This window comes from Microchirus variegatus, assembly GCF_963457635.1.
Source record: "Microchirus variegatus genome assembly, chromosome: 9".
NCBI lineage: Eukaryota > Metazoa > Chordata > Actinopteri > Pleuronectiformes > Soleidae > Microchirus > Microchirus variegatus.
The window spans coordinates 26,295,735-26,313,096 of NC_139810.1; the positions used below are offsets into that span (position 1 = coordinate 26,295,735).

Sequence of the window (17,362 nt, forward strand, 5' to 3'; positions counted from 1 at the left end):
ACGGCGTCAGAAATGTCGAGATCTGCCGACGATGTAAGCGGCGAAATGAAGAAAGCGTGCAACTCACCTAATTTGAACACTGAAGATAAGGCTGGAGACGAAGCAGCAGGTTGATCAGGGAGTGGTGGCGGGGCAAGTTTAGCTGGTAACATATATATATATATATTTTTAGTCACGTGAGTCACATTCTTTCATAAACATGTTAATAATAATAACATGGTGCTTATTGAGCTCCATTTTAAAATAGCTTTACTTACGTTTTTGTTTGTGTCTGAAGAACTTCAGACTCTGGATTTAAAAAAAAAAACCACAACATTATTTTTTTTACATCTTTACATATAGCCATTATTAAAGGTGCCATATGTAAGAATGTGGCCAAAATGGTTACTACATTAAAATTTTAGGTTTCGTTTTCTGACATAACTGGCAACCCGTGGTTGCTCGGCAGACTGAGACTCTACTGACTGCAATGATTGGTAGACGGCGGTAGGTGGCGCCACATGCCAAAAAACATGATTTCAAAACATAAACATGATTTGCAGTCTGCAAAATTATTTTTTTTATGCAAATATTTTGTCTGTACTGTTGTTGTTGGTGAGTTCAGTTTGTTATATGAACAATTATTCCTGAGTCTCTGTGACATATTAGGAGGATTTTATGGCCAGTTGCTTTAGATTTATTACATAATGCACCTTTAACTAGTGGTCAGCTCCTGCATTACCTTTGTTCTCGTAAACCCCTTCTCGTTGCTTCTGTCCGATTTGCTTCCTGGCGACTCGAAAGTCAGCGAGGGTCTACGGTTTAGATCGTGCTGCGCCACTTGTGCTGATGAACACACAAAAACAGACCTAAGTGTAACTTATTTGCGGTTACTTATCACGGTTTAATGAGAAAGAACAACTGTCAGGTCTCACTACAGCTGTAGTGATGTTGCCCGCACGCTCAAATGCTGAGCGTTCGCGCGTCTGTTATTAACCAGGGACACTTTGTGTGATGTGCGACACCTGTCGCTATTGTGACAACTCACCGCTTCCTGCTCCAGCCACGACCACAGGAGGTGGAACAAGCTGACACGCTGCAGTTAGGGGCTCTGCGGTGGAAAACACACAGTCATTCATTCCACCCTCGGTACAGACACGGTCATTTACATACAGTGATAAAGGCCCCCAATGATCAATGTTAAAGGTCACATAGAGTGGTCCTGTTGCACATAAATGTTAGTTATGGAGGTCTACTTACATATATTCACTTGTTTTTATGATCAAAAACCTCCTAGTTTCTGTAAACTAGCCGATAGAAATCCTCTTTTCTGACAGTGTTTTTCAGCCGCGATGTTTCAGAGTGAACTTTCACCCCCAGAAGACAGAGTCTTGTGATTGGCCAGTACTATCCAGCACATCCGTTCTCAGAAGCGCAGCGCCCCCCTCTGGAACGGCGGATGCACTGCTCCTCATTATCAAAACATTGTTTTAACAGTGTTTAAAAATAGCTTCTTCACGACTCCCCGCCGCAGTCCCTTTTATGACTTTAAACCGGAGTCAGACCCAGAGTCAGAAGACACTGTTGCTCGTGAAACACCTCCACAACGGACGTTATTCTTCTTCTGCGGTTCAATGTACGCAACCGGATGTGCCCGGACTACCGCCCGGAGCAGGACGATCGGTTGTTCAGGAGAACCGCTGCTTACGTAACTATTTACGGGCTCATATTTTTCTCTCTATGCGACGCCTTCATAACCAGACTAGACGCTCATTGACCCCCTCGGCCATTTGACTTGACATTTGACACCCCTGCTCTAAATTGACCCCCACAACAACAAGCCTTGCATTTTAACAATGGAACATTAAGTCTTCTTGCTTTGCTAAAGGAGGAACTACATATACAACAGTGCACAGACTATAAGGATTTATAGATTTTCAACAAAGTTCACGAAAAAGGAATCAAACTAGTGGATTTTTAAACTGAGCTAAACAACCACATTAAATCCAACCAAAAGACCAAAGACAAAGTTCATTGTTATTTCTTCCTCCATTAATATAAACACAGGAACTGTGGGTTATTTTGAGCCGAAGCCACAAGCACAGTCCTATTACTGTAGAGGCGGCTGGAAATAATACAGGATTCAGTCCTGACTGAAAATCTGACCGTTAAAAAAGGGAAATGCATACTCGTTGTGACTCATTTGTAAAGATTTATAGTCCACAGTGAGATGTTTCTTGTTTTTTTTTCATGGGACAAAAAGACACTCGCTGACGATTACTGGCCTTGTTCCTTTCCATCAAATAACAGGAAGACAAAAAAGGGAGGAGACCTCATTCCTGAGGAGCTTACCGTGTTTTGAACTTCTAGCTCGAACACTCTGGAGGGAAAAGCATGAAAATATAAATATAAATATAAATAAATCGTGTCCTATCATGTAGATCACACAGCAGAACAGATGTCTTTGTAGATTTTCATTCATTCAGTTCATAGTAGGGCAATAATACATAAGGAGCAACTGGACTCTTGGACTCAAGTCCACTTGCTCCTCATTTATTACACTTTATTAGTTCATTAGTAGGACAGAACACGAGTCTCATATATGGACACCATGCCATTACCTTACTTCTGCTCATGACAACATCAGGGAATTTCTTAGACTGAGAGTTTCCGTTCCACTCAGACGACATGCCAACCCTCGCTGTTGTTTGCACAGGCTGCAGGCGGGGCGGCGTTTTCTCTTCAACTGTACGAGACAAGACAGCAGAGATAAATGAAATAGCACCGGGACAAGTTCTGCAACACTGTGTGTGTGTGTGTGTGTGTGTGTTTCTGCTAAGATTCTACTCACGCTCATCTGTTCTGAGGACAAAGGGTTCTGGGTTTCCGGCAGGTAGGGATGGAGTTGGGCTGTCTTCAGCTGCACAGGTGCAGTTTTATTATTATTATTATTGAATGAATGAATTGATTTTTGCATATACGTATATTGTGCAAGTCTTGAAATGATTTGTTTTGCGGATTTTTAATTTAGCATAGCAATAACAATCTGGTCAAACGTACTGCGCGAAAGCAGCAGAGGAGTCGGTGGATCCGCAGGTGGATGCACGGGATGGAGGTTTGCGGATGAATCTGATGCGAGATCGAGGCGTATTACTGGAACTATAAATAACACAAGAAAACATCAAATATCAAACAATCAAACATTAATTTATTTATTTTAAACTTTAAATTTTAACGTTATTTACTAATTGAAAGGCCCAGTGAGTAAAATTTAGATCCGATTATTTACATTTGGGGGACTTTTTTTTTTCCAAGTAAAAACTAATTTGGACCATATGGACACTCCACAAAGTAACCACCAAGCTTTTAATATACCGCTGTCCATTGTTTTTTATTTCTATTTTCTGGGTTTTATGACTATCTGTTATCTTATTTTAACTGTGTATTGTTTTTATGACACTCTTTACGTCTCCTTTTATGATTTTTAACACTGGTGGTGAGCAAATATCCACTTTGGTGGATATTAACGTTCTGTTCTATTCTATTCTAACTGAAGGCCTACATAGGTTATCCAACATGCGACTGCGTCAATAAATGTTACACACTGCACCTTTAATTACACAACAACAACAAAAAAGTAAGTTGACTATGTCTTTTCAACTGAATTAGGACCATTTTGCACCGCTGAATACAAAAATGACATCCATTTTTCTCAATCAGGTCAGGTTTTAATGCTAATTTGATTGTGAAAACTCCGATCTTCTGACTAAATTGACAACATTTAGCCCAAGTTTTATCCTGGTCACCAAGTTTAATACCAAAATAAGCACGGTCAGCACGCTTTATGAAACAATGGTGTATTCACTGCAGATGTAGCAGAATATGTCAGGCTAATTTTTGCAAGATCTTCTAGTTGAAGCTATTTCATTCACTTGTATGTACAAAAAACATGCAAAATCTTCAGAATTTGTTTATTGCAAGCAATATAAAAAGAATTGTGCATCATATGGCGTGAAAATACCCCGTACACGTAAACAAAAGCGTTAAAAAACAAATATGTAGCTTTGTTCAGTAAGTTGACCTGTGATTTTTGGATTCAGCACATCAAAATGATCCTAAATCAGCTAAAAAAAAAAAACGTAAACGCATACACAAAGAGATTCTGAATATTGTGTAAATCATAAAAAAAAAACTTACCTGTGACCGACATCTTTACTTTCAGACTCTATAAGAAAGAGAAATATGTCTATTTTCAATTCTATTTCAGTTAATAAGCTATACAGTCGTAAATACATCCGAGTTAGATATACTGTGTGTGCAGTATTAACAGAACCAGAGGTTTTTGTCCACAGGACGCTGACTTCATTATAATAATGTGAATAAAAAAAGTACTTGACCATTCTTACCTTACTCCTCACCCAAGATTTGGTCTCATTGTGAGATGCACTGGCAGCTGGGTTGGAGTTACCCGACCATTCGGAAGACATTCCGATTCTGTTCAGGTTCACGGCCGGCGTGACTTCTAAGTGCTGCCCCACAGGAGCTGAATGACAAACAAGGGTAATGCATTACATTGTTACACATGAATGTATTATTATGTGCGTGCGTGCGTGCGTGTAATGTATGTATTTATGATTTACCTTGAGCTACAGCCACCTCGTATGATTCGGGGGTTCTCTCTGGAAGTGGGGGGACAGGTGAGGGAGGGCTGCCTGGGAACATGGAAATCAATCTGGATATTTAACTCAGTGCTGTCTAGTTTTCTGACAATAACAATAATAATAATAATAATACTTGTAAACGTTAATATACAGTGGAAATCGCATGTTTTCTTTGCATATGTACCTTAGAACTAAAAAATAATAACCATAAATCAAGAGTTTCAGACATTCTCTCACCTCTCAACTCCCTGACGGCTTCGGCAGCAGCGTTTGGCGGAATGATAACCGATAGACGTTCGCAGCAATCTGATTTTGCTGAAAGACAAACATCGTACACGCTTATCAAACAGGAATGAGTATTAAATAAATCTGATTAAGGACTAAACTACTAACCTGTGTCCACGGCCAGTATGTAGGACTCAGGGGTGCGTTCGGGTAGAGGAGGAGGTGTGTCTTCATCTGTGCGGATGTCCACAAAATCAGCCCATTACTATAGTACAAATGTCTAGAAAATGAATTCTGCTACTCGTAATAAAATATCAGGGATGACCTGATACAACACGATACGAATCGACACTCTGCGGGGGGAAAAGTTTGATCCAATATGATCCATAAACCCTAAAAATGACCCTAAAGTCTTCCACACTGTTGGAGCAACATGTTTTTGGAATGGCTGGTGATAACTAAATGCATCAGCACATTTTTAAAAGTCATTTAAAGGGGAAATAAGTAGTTTATAGTGCCATCTAGAGGAGAGGCTGAAATTTACAACAAAGACCTGCTGCTCTGCTCACCCCCTCCCTTCCCTGAGCGCTACGGTGTCCTCAGCTGGTCAAATGTCGTCCTCGTCGTCTTTCTCCGTGTCAGCAGATGAGGTTCGTGAGGCGAGGGAGAGGGCGGAGCTACCGCGGCCGTAGCAGACGAAGCGGAGAGAGAGGAGGCGGGACTTCCTGCTACAAGTAAAGAGACGCTTGATTTGTTCTCTCGCGTTTGTCCTTACAGGCTCCGGTAGAAACATGGCGTCTCGCTGCTAACAGTGGCTATGCAACCGCGGCCCGCGACCATGTTATTTTACATGACTTTTTGAAACACTACGAAAATGAAACAAAGAATATTATACAGCGACTAGACAATGCAGGAGCACATAATATGTATAAAAAAGTGGATTTTGGGTTATATAAACCCATAAATACTACACATTGTACCTTTAAAAGAGGTAAAAGACAATACTGGACAGATATTATTGTTATTGGAAGGAATTCAAACTTTCGATATCGTTATCAGACTTTTTAAAAAATCGAGCCATCCCTAACAAATAAGGCAGTTTACCTGAGGCAGGTGTGATGAGCTCCGGGACGTGGTCATTCGCAGGCACTGAGGGAGTGACCAAGACCGGCCTGACTGTCCGTTGTTCGACGTCTCCAGTCGAGTCCACGGGTACCTCCTCTGATGGAGGGGAGCTCAATGGAGTATTAAAGTAAGGGTCCTCCACCATGTGACAGACGGCTTCTGATACCGGCAATGAAGGTGGATGATTCAGCTGTGGTGTGCCATTGCTCTCATTTGCTGGTGTCCTCTTCTCTGCTGTGGGGTCTCTCTGGCTCACATGCATCGGCGTGGGCGAAGACCCGGCTCCCTCCTGCACGTCCAGACTGTCGACCGCTGCATCAGGTAAATGGAGATGGAGTGGAGATCTTTGTTGTCGGTCCGTCTGCTTGTCTTTGCCTCTCAGATTTTCTGAAGTGGAAGGGGAGGGCGGGCGGCGCCGTGGAAGAACGTCGCTCGCCTCGTGCGGCCGATGCTCCGACTGTGGCAGCGAAACCAGCTCCTGACACAGATCCGAGTTCTCCCGGTCAGTATCAGTACATGAGAGCGTCGTTACCTGTGCAGATTAAAAGAGGCGTTTCAGTAAGAACTCGTAAAACTGAGGTTACTAAAGGTTAAGCGGTTTAAGATTGAGATGGAATTACTTCAGGCTGGCACAAATTAAATTAAAAGTGTTGATTATTTGAATGTATTAACACCAGGAGCAGGTTTTCAATATGAAGACCCCCATGTTTTTTTTATTGGACAATCTTAACACACTTTTTTTGATATATGCTAAACTAAAAGTATCTCAGAATGACTTGAAATTTACCATCATTATAGTCGGCATCGCCCTGAACAAGGATCCGTTGAAAATATTTGCAAACCTCTTAAGGAATAATTTTAAGGATTTTTTAGATTCAGGAAATTATCCATTTTCCCTGATGCACTTTGACAGTGAGCTGAGTTTCTTCAAAAAAACAAAAAGTATCTCGGAATGACTTGAAATTTACCATCATAATAGTCTGCGTCACACTGAACAATGATCTGTTGAAAATATTTGCAAACCTCTTAAGGAATAATTTTTAATGATTTTTTGTAATTCAGGAAATGATCCATTTGCCTTGATGCACTTTGACAGTGAGCTGAGTTTCTTCAAAAAAACTAAAAGTATCTCGGAATGACTTGAAATTTACCATCATAATAGTCGGCATCACACTGAACAATGATCTGTTGAAAATATTTGCAAATCTCTTAAGGAATAATTTAAATGATTTTTTTAGATTCAGGAAATTATCCATTTGCCCTGATGCACTTTGACAGTGAGCTGAGTTTCTTCAAAAAAACAAAAAGTATCTCGGAATGACTTGAAATTTACCATCATAATAGTCGGCATCGCCCTGAACAAGGATCCGTTGAAAATATTTGCAAACCTCTTAAGGAATAATTTTAATGAATTTTTGTAATTCAGGAAATTATTAATTTGCCCTGATGCACTTTGACAGTGAGCTGAGTTTCTTCAAAAACAAACAAAAAGTATCTCGGAATGACTTGAAATTTACCATCATAATAGTCGGCGTCACACTGAACAATGATCTGTTGAAAATATTTGCAAGCCTCTTAAGGAATAATTTTAATGAATTTTTGTAATTCAGGAAATGATCCATTTGCCCTGATGCACTTTGACAGTGAGCTGAGTTTCTTCAAAAAAACTAAAAGTATCTCGGAATGACTTGAAATTTACCATCATAATGTTCAGCATATGTTCGTAATACTGTTAATATATGTATGTTTGTAATACTGTTTTTAACATGCAATTTGTTGAGCATGTGAAGTTTTTAGATGTCATCTTTACATTCAAATAAAAGAAAGTGCTTTTTCTCTTACAGTTTAATCACAAATGATTTAAAAAATCAGTAGGTTAATTTTTTTATGGTTAGTTTTACAGTAACACAAATGCAACCCAGCTGCCAGTTTTCCAATTACACTGTAACATGTTTAGATCCCCCTCAAATTTTGCCTTTGAGGCTTTCAGGGGGTCTCGAATGTTAATCAGGGGGGTCTCGCCCCCTCCCAGACCCCCTGTATTTCGCACAGTGCTTGTGGAAGAACATATTTCCATTGCTTCTACAAAGTCTGTCTCGTTCACACAGATGTGTTGCGGGGTTACTCGCCTCAGTTTTGCATGGCGGCGCCTCCAAGGACTGCAAATATCTCTGAAACAGTAACTTGATGGTTCTGCACACCAGCTTGTACTGTTCCTGGTGTGAAAACAACAAAAACCTGCTCTGTTAGTAGCAATGAGCGTGACGCACAAAGCGCAACGCATCAAAGGGTCATTGACAGAGGGAAGCAACTGACACCAAACATTGCCTGAAATGTGGTTGTACTTGTCGGAACATTATTCATGATCTAAAAAAAGAAACCACCTTGGTTTGAACCACCGACGGCCTCTGGGTTCTCATATTTTGCACCAAGTCGTATATATTGAAGTCCGGAGTAATCATCTAAAAAACAAACACACAGAACACACGACATGCTGAAATCTTCCACCGTTAAATGATAACAGTGTGCAGTTAAAATGCTTGGGCAGGAATATCTCACCTGTTTCCTCAGCAGGTTCCAAGTGTAATCGATGGCACACAGAGCTCCAGTTCTACCACAGCCGGCACTACAGTAAGTCACAGTTCACTTCATGTCACTTCATCATTCTTAAAGTAATCATAGGTTCTTGAAAAGTGTTAAAAAATACACGAGAGATTAAAATCAATGCTTTTGAATATAAGAACATTCTGTGGTGACAACAAAGTTTTTACTTTGAAGACGACTAACAGGCCAGACATAGAAGACCTGAGTCCTTGAGGGACACTCGTACGGTTCTTCGGGCTTGTCCTCACAGGAGAACCCTTTTTGGCTCCAGGTAGAACCTTTTTATAAAGGTTCCTCCAAGAACCCTTTAAAACCCTTTAATCAGGGTTCTCTGGATCAAAAATGGTTCTTATTGTCACCATTAGTGTTACCAAGAACCCTTGAAAAACCCCTTTCTTTGAGAAAGGGCTTTTCAGAAGCAAATGGTTCCAGGTAGAACCTCAGCCCTTGAAGAAGGACCCTTTTGGAACCCTTATTTCTAAGATTTTAGGGTTTAAAAAAGCAAGTCAAATAAAGGCCCTAAAAACCCCAATAATAATATTATTGGGGATTTTAAAGTCATATTATGACTTTAGCCAATTTCTTTTTTTTTTAACCAAAGTGACTGTCTGGTGTGTCGGATCAACCACTGACTCAACCCGACACATTTTTCTTCAACATGAGTGGTCATATCATGGTGTGCTTTCATATCACATCATATATCACGAATGTTGCCATGCAACTTAATTTCATATAAAATGATCACATAAAACAATGTAATAATGTAACTATTCTTTCCTGTCTTTCTTTCTTGTACGTGTGGATTGATACGATGATGTTTACGTTTACATGTCTTTTTCAGGAAAGCATTTTAGCTGTGGATTTTGAAATCATAAGTGCATGGGAAAACAGAGAGGATGACCACTTCAATAGAACATGCTTTAGTAGGTCACTGGCGAACCACCCACACACACTTCCTGTCTCAAAGATGAGAGGAAGTGCCTTACCTCTAACACCTCTAACACCTAAAGCAGAGTTTCTCATGCTGCCTACAGACAATATGTAGACGACAATGTCCTTTTGTTCACTATTCTGGACGAATCCTGTCCACACAGTAATTATAAAAGCAGTAATACTGTAATAAACATAATTAATATACACCCTGGACACCAGTCAATCACAGGGGTAACACAGAGAGACGAACAACCATTCACTCCCTCAGTGACACGTGCATATTTATCATACAGTCTGGCAGTAAAGTACAAAGGATCTTTTTCATTTCTCGAATTTGCTTCTAGCCCAGTTCAGATGGACAGTGTTGCACTTTGTTGTGTTTTAAAGGGACACTGTGTAGTATTTCTGGGTTTATGTAACCCAAAATGCACTTTTTTTTATACATATTATGTGCTCCTGCATTGTCTAGTCGCTGTATAATAGTTTTTGTTTCATTTTCGTAGTGTTTCAAAAAGTCGTGTAAAATAGCACGGTCGCGCGGGCCGCAGAGGAGTAGTTTGTTGTTGTAAATTTCAGCCTCTCCTCTAGATGTCACTGTAAACTACTTACTTCATCTTTAAATATGAGCACTTATACTTATACGTTCTCTCGCAAATCCAAAGTTTCCTTATGCACTCTGGATTGCGGTGGTGGGCGAAACTGTGGAAACAGAATTGAACTAAGGAGATAAATAAAGTTACCTGTATCTGTAGCGCCTGTAGAGAACCCACGCAACCATCAAGACCATGCAAACGCCACACAATAAAAAGTAGTAATAACACTTTTAGAAAGGTTTTCTTTAGGCATAGTTCTCATGTTTCTTTCTGTTGCCACACGGCTAATGAACGGTCAACAGTTAGTGTTGGTCACTTAGTAAGAAAACACTGGATTACACTGTGTCTGGCTGACCTGCAGTGGATGCAGATGGGGATGTCATCGTGGGCCTGATAGGAACGCATCTCATGCAACATTTCCAGAATGGGATGAATGGTGTCTGGTACTCCATGATCTGGCCAGTTGACATAGTGCAACTGTTTTAACGTTCGGCTACACTGAAGAAAACAAAGAAAAGAAGAAGAAGCAAGTTTTTTTTTTTAATTATTCATAATTACGAGGTCATACTGTATGTCACTTCAGTACGGAAGCGTATTGCATTCACTTGAAAAAAAAAAAAAAATCCTGTTTCTCTCACTAATTAATTTTCGGTTTGATTTTTTGAATAATCTTTTTTCTGTTTTTCTGTCTAATTATTTTCCTGTTTTTCGGAGTAATTTTTTTCTGTTTTTCGGAGTAATTTTTTTTTCTGTTTTTCGGAGTAATTTTTTTTTCTGTTTTTCGTGCAAATTTGGTGGGGTGTATAGGAGTCACTTGCAGGTTGGAGGTTCTCGCGAGAGTTCTCGATAATTCAGAAAAATAATTACTCTGAAAAACAGGGAAAAAAGATTTGCACGAAAAACAGAAAAAAAAATTACTCTGAAAAACAGAAAAAAAATTACTCTGAAAAACAGAAAAAAAATTACTCCGAAAAACAGAAAAAAATTAGACAGAAAAACAGGGAAAAAAATACTCAAAAAATCAAACCGAAAATTAATTCGTGAGAAAAACAGGAGTTTTTTTTTTTCAAGTGAATGCAATACGCTTCCGTACTTCAGGGCAAACACATTTAACCACACTTTTTGCATGGCGGCAGGTCCTGTTTCGACAATATTACAATGATGACCACAGCAGAGAGAATTACAGTGAGAGTTCTTCTTTCAGTCAAGGTATTAAACATTACTTACATTACAGTAGGTCACCCTTAACATCCTGACCAAGTAATCTCCTTTGTTTTCCTCCGAATCCTTTAAGAAACAACAACCAGCATGGCTTATTTAACTGATTCATTTTGTTTTTGTGCTGTATTTATTTGCGTGAAACAGCCCCGTGTCGTGTGACGCAGATGTTATGTGTAGACAAAAGCAACATTTACGTTCCAGGAAACTTACACAGTAAACTGTGAAGGAGTCGCACACGAATGGCTGCTCTTGTTTCTGTGGCCAGTAGCGCTCACACTTTTTCTATGGAATAAAAAAAAAAAAAGAAAAAAAAGCAGCACACATAATTGCATTTCACATGAACTTGACATACGCACAATGTGTGTGATGCAGAACACAATGAAACACAATGGAACAATGTACGCTACCCTTCATAAGGGTTGGGGTCACCTACACACTTTTGTTTGTGTTTTCCATTAAAAGTCACACTTTTATTCAGCAAAAGAGTTGCAAAATGAATAGAAAATATAGTCAAGACATTGACAAGATTAGAAATAATGATTTTTATTCAAAATAATCATTTTGCCCTTTCGTCAAAGAACCAGCAAAACTGTTTTTAGTTGTGCTAACATCATTGCACAATGGTTTTCAAGGGTTTTCTAATCATCCAATAGCCTTCTAACACGATTAGCAAACACAATGTACCATTAGAACACTGGAAATGGGCCTCTATACACCTATGTACATATTCCATTAAAAACCAGACGTTTGCAGCTAGAATAGTCGTTTACCACATGAACAATGTATAGAGTGTTTCTGATTAATTTAATGTTATATTCATTGAAAAAAGTGCTTTTCTTTCCAAAAATAAGGACATTTCTAAGTGACCCCAAACTTTTGAACAGTGGTGTATGTTGACAGAAAAAAATAAATCATCCTTACCTTTCCCATCTCAAACTCACGACAGACCATCACTACAACCTTCATTCAAAAAAAGACAACAAGATATTAAAAATATAAATAATATATAATATAATAACATCTCAACTCTTCCCCATGTCTATTTTTTAAACATGACCTAACAAGGTAGTTTTAGCAAACAAATAATTAGTATTAATGCTGTTTGAATATGACAGTACAATCTTGAACGGTGATGACGGATCACACTGTACCTGTATGTTGTACTCCCATATCATCCTTAAGAAGTCCACCACAGTGTGAGGCAGAGGGCCCTGAGTGGCAACGTATGCCCTTGAATCTGACACTCCCTGTGGAGGGGGGGGGGGGGGGGGGGGGGTAAAAACCCCACAGTGCATTGTCAACAACATAAATACACAGTATGTAAAGCAGGGGTTCTCAAAGTTTTGATACCTGAGGGCCAATTTAAGAACCCAACGTTGGACTGAGGGCCGCCAAAGAAAAAAAAAAAACAGAAAGAAATCCCATTTGTAATAATTCTAATGACCAGATTTGCAGTTCTACAGTTTAACAGAGGTGGAAAGTAACGAAATACATTTACTCAAGTTACTGTATTGAATACTTCTTTTGTGTATTTTTGGATTTTTTAATTACAATTTAAAATCAGGATTTTGTATTTTACTTGAGTACGTATTGACTCAAGTATTGTACTTAGTTACTTTATAAATCCTATCCGTTACTGAGTAGAAATAAAAACACCCCACGCAAAGTAACTAAGTAACTTTTACTGAAAGTACATTTCAAATGAACTACTTTTTACATCTACTTGAGTAATATTTCATCAAAGTATTGGTACTTTTACTTGAGTACAACATTTTTGTAGTTTTTCCACCTCTGCAGTTTACACGTATTGGTCTGTATCCAGTAATGTCCAATAAACATTTAACAAGCTTAGTACATCCTGGATTAAAACTATCAACTGTAATTCATTGCGGGCCGCCAGAAACGTTTCTGCGGGGCCGCCATTGGCCCCCGGGCCGCACTTTGAGAACCAATGATGTAAAGCATATAAAGGTTTTGTCGTCAATAAAATTATTACAAAGACACTGTTCATCATTTACCTTGATGAAATTAGCGTTGATGTAGTCCGTGTCATTTTTAGCTGTGGTGAAGGTGAGCTTCACTCTGCTGTGGTCGACTAGTAAGAGAGGAAGAAGTGCACTTAGAACGTAGACATGCTAGAGAAAACTAGAGAAGAAAATACAAATAAGACATTTTCAAGTATCCAAGAGACAAATGTGCTCCAGAATTCTTATCTGTTCAGAGAATTTTTTTTTACCACAGATGTGTGGACAGAATACAGAATGTAAATCCATCTTTGTCACAAATTGTCTGAATCTTACATGGCACAATGTCCTTGTATCGGTTCTTCTTGGTGTTTTCTTGTTTCTCTGCGGTCTTGGTGGGGAAGGTCTTGTCAGTACGGTACTTGAATGACTGGCTCTTCAGTCTCTGAAAGACACGAAGGGGAACAGAATCCGTCTGCGTTACATTTGCTTTTTACAGCATTTATATTGACGACTGATCACACTGAATGTATGAATACGTGTCATTTATATGTTTCGGGGCTTATGTATGATCATTTTTCAACGCACAGTTTCTTTAAAGGTGCATTATGTAACAAATCTAAAGCAACTGGCCATAAAATCCTCCTAATATGTCACAGAGACTCAGGAATAATGTTCATATAACAAACTGAACTCACCAACAACAACAGTACAGCCAAAATATTAATATTAAAAATAATATTTTGCAGACTGCAAATCAAATCACGTTTATGTTTTGAAATCATGTTTTGGCATGTGGCGCCACCTACCGCCGTCTACCAATCATTGCAGTCAGTAGAGTCTCGGCTGCCCAGCAACCACGGGTTGCCAGTTACGTCAGAAAATGAAACCTTAAAAGACCTCGGGTATTTTGCATTTAGATGTAGTAACTGTTTTTGGCCACATTCTTACATATGGCGCCTTTAACTCAAGTTTTCTTACCACAAATAATTGGTTATGTTGTCGTGCCTTGGAGTCTGTTCTGTCCATTGTATTTGTATGGTGGGTATTCTATACTCGTGTGTCAATATAATGCTTTTAATAGATGCTATGATGATATGTTTATTCATATAGCACTTTACAATGCAAGGTACTCAAAGTGCTTTACATAAAAAACATTTAGGAAAACCAAAAAATACAGATCGGTCAAATTAGAAAATGTACAATTAAGAACAAAGGGAAATGAATGTTACCTTGCTACAGAATATTTAAAGCCGTTCTTAATAAATATGCTTACTTTTAAAAACTAGCAGGTCAGTGGTTGAACGCAAATCACAGGGTAACCTGTTCCAACAGGACAGCTAGAGTAACCTTTGACCTGATGAGTGTGAAAACCCGTCATTTTCACGTGACGTTAACATCTCTGTTAACTAAGGCGGAACAAGGGCATTAATGGATTTTACTCCGTCAAAGTAAAATCTTAACAATAAACCTAAAATGAACCGTCAGCCAATGAAGTTGATGAAATGGGGGCGATGTGTTCACGCCCGGGGGTGTCTGTTGAAAAAGTGAGCAGAGGCCAACTTCAACCAGAAGTAAAGCTTGAGCTTCTAAAAGTGTGGCTTTGCCGTTTCCAACTTGTGCCAATTCTGAAATGGCCTTTACTTTGAATAAAAGGCAAAGAACAAAGTCAGTCTGTTTATCAAAGTAACGAGACATAAATAAGTGTCTCTGTTTAATGTCACTGATACAGTTACACACAGAGAGGCGAGGGCATCATCACCTCCGCTTGTTGTCACAGGTCGATAGATTTGCAAGATAGATTTGCATGGCAATAAAAGAGACACATTGTGCTTCCTTGTTGTAGCGTGTACTAAGAAAAGAGAGTTGGGCTCTGTATGTCAGACACGACAGTCTCCGAAAACATCGGACATGAGAAACTGCCCGTTTCAAAAACTTCCTCAATTTAAATTAAGCTATAACATTTAAAGAGAAAGGGTACTTAGGACTCCTTCAGAGCAGAGGATTCAGTCTTTTCTACTTATATGTACAGTAATATATGAGTAATATATGTGTTTTGTTGCTTTTTTTTATGGTTTTAGTGTGAAGTTTGTGACTTTTATTTTGAAATGTGCTATACAAATAAAGCTTCTAGTTACTTTACATGAGAATCAAGGAAAAATTGTGAGTAAACGCCTGGGAAAATGTACATAACACGGGGTCACCTTGTAGATGATTCACCCGCTGAGGATCAGAATCTGTGAATCACTTCACTAGTGACTGAAACGACGAGGATTTCCAACCGTAGATTGAACCGAGTGGAGGGTTTGACATTCACAGCACGTCCGTGCTTAACAGGGTTTGTTGTCGAGACACTGGGCTTTTTGTTCACATGCCATTTCTCGCGAGTTCTAAACAGTCTGTTTAAGGCCTCGCAGGCCATCTGTGCCGCTGACACCACAAAGTGGTTTTTGTTCTTTCAGGAAGTGATGCAAGAGACCCGCTTTCCTGGAGTGGTCGGGGTTGCAAGCGACGCGGCAGCAGCGTGAGATGTCCTCTGGCACTGGCATGTCACCATCATCACCATGGCAGCACCAGCCCACTGATGATGATGTCATACCGGGGCGCAACACTTATGATGGTTTGTGTATCTATTACAGCAAAAAGGTCTTTTAGGTTTCTTTTTATGACGTAACTGGCAACCCCGTGGTTGCTCGGCAGCTGAGACTCTACTGACTGCAATGATTGGTAGACGGCGGTAGGTGGCGCCACATGCCAAAAAACATGATTTCAAAACATAAACATGATTTGCAGTCTGCAAAATATTTTTTTTTTATGCAAATATTTTGTCTGTACTGTTGTTGTGGGTGAGTTCAGTTTGTTATATGAACATTATTCCTGAGTCTCTGTGACATATTAGGAGGATTTTATGGCCAGTTGCTTTAGATTTATTACATAATGCACCTTTAAGTTCACACAACTAATGATACTTGACGAAATTCTGGTCTTCGATAGCTTCAATGTGCAACGCAGTTCCCTGCACTGTGTCACTTGTCGTGTGCCTTTAATGACAAGAACAAGTGCAAAGAGGAAGCACGTATATGGTGTTGAAGCTTAACGCAAGAGCAACGTTTTACTTCCCTGAAGCATCATGTACTGGATGTGGAGGAAAAATGTAGAATATTCACTCACACTGTGCTCACAGTAAACATTGTAATTATGGAGCAAAAATAAAAGCATAGGAGGATATGAGTCTACTGCACAGAGGCTTCATTTGCACGCCTATACTCTCAATCGCAGTTCGTCAAAAGAGAGCGTAAATCTTGACTCACAGCAAACTCGTCAGCAAAGCCATTCGGTTCCTCGTCATCCACAGCTTCCTGTCTCTCCAGCTGGACCAGGAAGCTCCTCAGTATCCAGGCCTGCTGCTCCATGGCTGGCTGTACACTGCCTGGGGTACGGCACCGCTCATGTCAGGTCACAAAGGTCCTCGTCCACAAGTCATGGCGTAAGGTCGACGGGGCTTGGGTTCTGGGTTGTGACACGCCTGTTGCAGCTGTACAGAGCACTTCTCTATGACTAGTGCGGTGGAGGAACTGCTCAGGCTGTCTTAGAGGAAGCAAGAGTAAACTAACAGGTTCTGTGGTCATGTTAAAAAATGTTTTTTTTTTTTTTTTTTGCCGCACCTCCTATGTGTCTCTCACCGGGTCCTAACGTCACCTCGAGCGTTTGATTGCATGACAGTGTCAAAAGACAAAAACTGGGAGGGGAAACACCCACAAACAAGCGAGGGCCACATGTATGAAAACAGGCAGATCAGCTGTTCCTAACCCAAAGGAAACTTCTTTCACGACACTCGAGGGGAAAGGGACGTGGCTGTAGGGATAGAGGCAGAATCAGAGGGAGTGGTGAAGAGAGAGGGAAAGCCTGTGAAGCTTGAAACTCCTGATGTTCTGAGCCAGAAATGAGCACCAACTGTGATTTAGCGGCAGCTCATTTACTAACTTCCCTTTAAAGAGCCAAGGGACTTTTTTAGGCCATGATGTAATTTGCCCAAAACTTCCTTTTACTATCAAGA

The 17,362-nt window shown here is 39.8% G+C and overlaps 1 protein-coding gene across 1 annotated transcript; it reads right to left on the bottom strand.

Moving 5' to 3' along the window:
• Positions 1-249: 249 nt before the first annotated feature.
• ptpn22 (protein tyrosine phosphatase non-receptor type 22) lies at positions 250-16,718 on the bottom strand (the record flags this gene model as incomplete). Its single annotated transcript, XM_083895535.1, has 24 exons — positions 250-288; positions 722-825; positions 1,028-1,090; positions 2,332-2,359; positions 2,601-2,725; positions 2,831-2,899; positions 3,040-3,138; positions 4,177-4,204; positions 4,386-4,522; positions 4,620-4,691; positions 4,878-4,946; positions 5,034-5,099; positions 5,970-6,522; positions 8,120-8,206; positions 8,375-8,452; positions 8,550-8,616; positions 10,476-10,618; positions 11,348-11,407; positions 11,552-11,623; positions 12,263-12,301; positions 12,493-12,588; positions 13,360-13,436; positions 13,642-13,750; positions 16,617-16,718. 24 exons carry the CDS (start codon positions 16,716-16,718, stop codon positions 250-252), a joined length of 2,382 nt encoding a protein of 793 aa, XP_083751661.1.
• Positions 16,719-17,362: the final 644 nt, after the last annotated feature.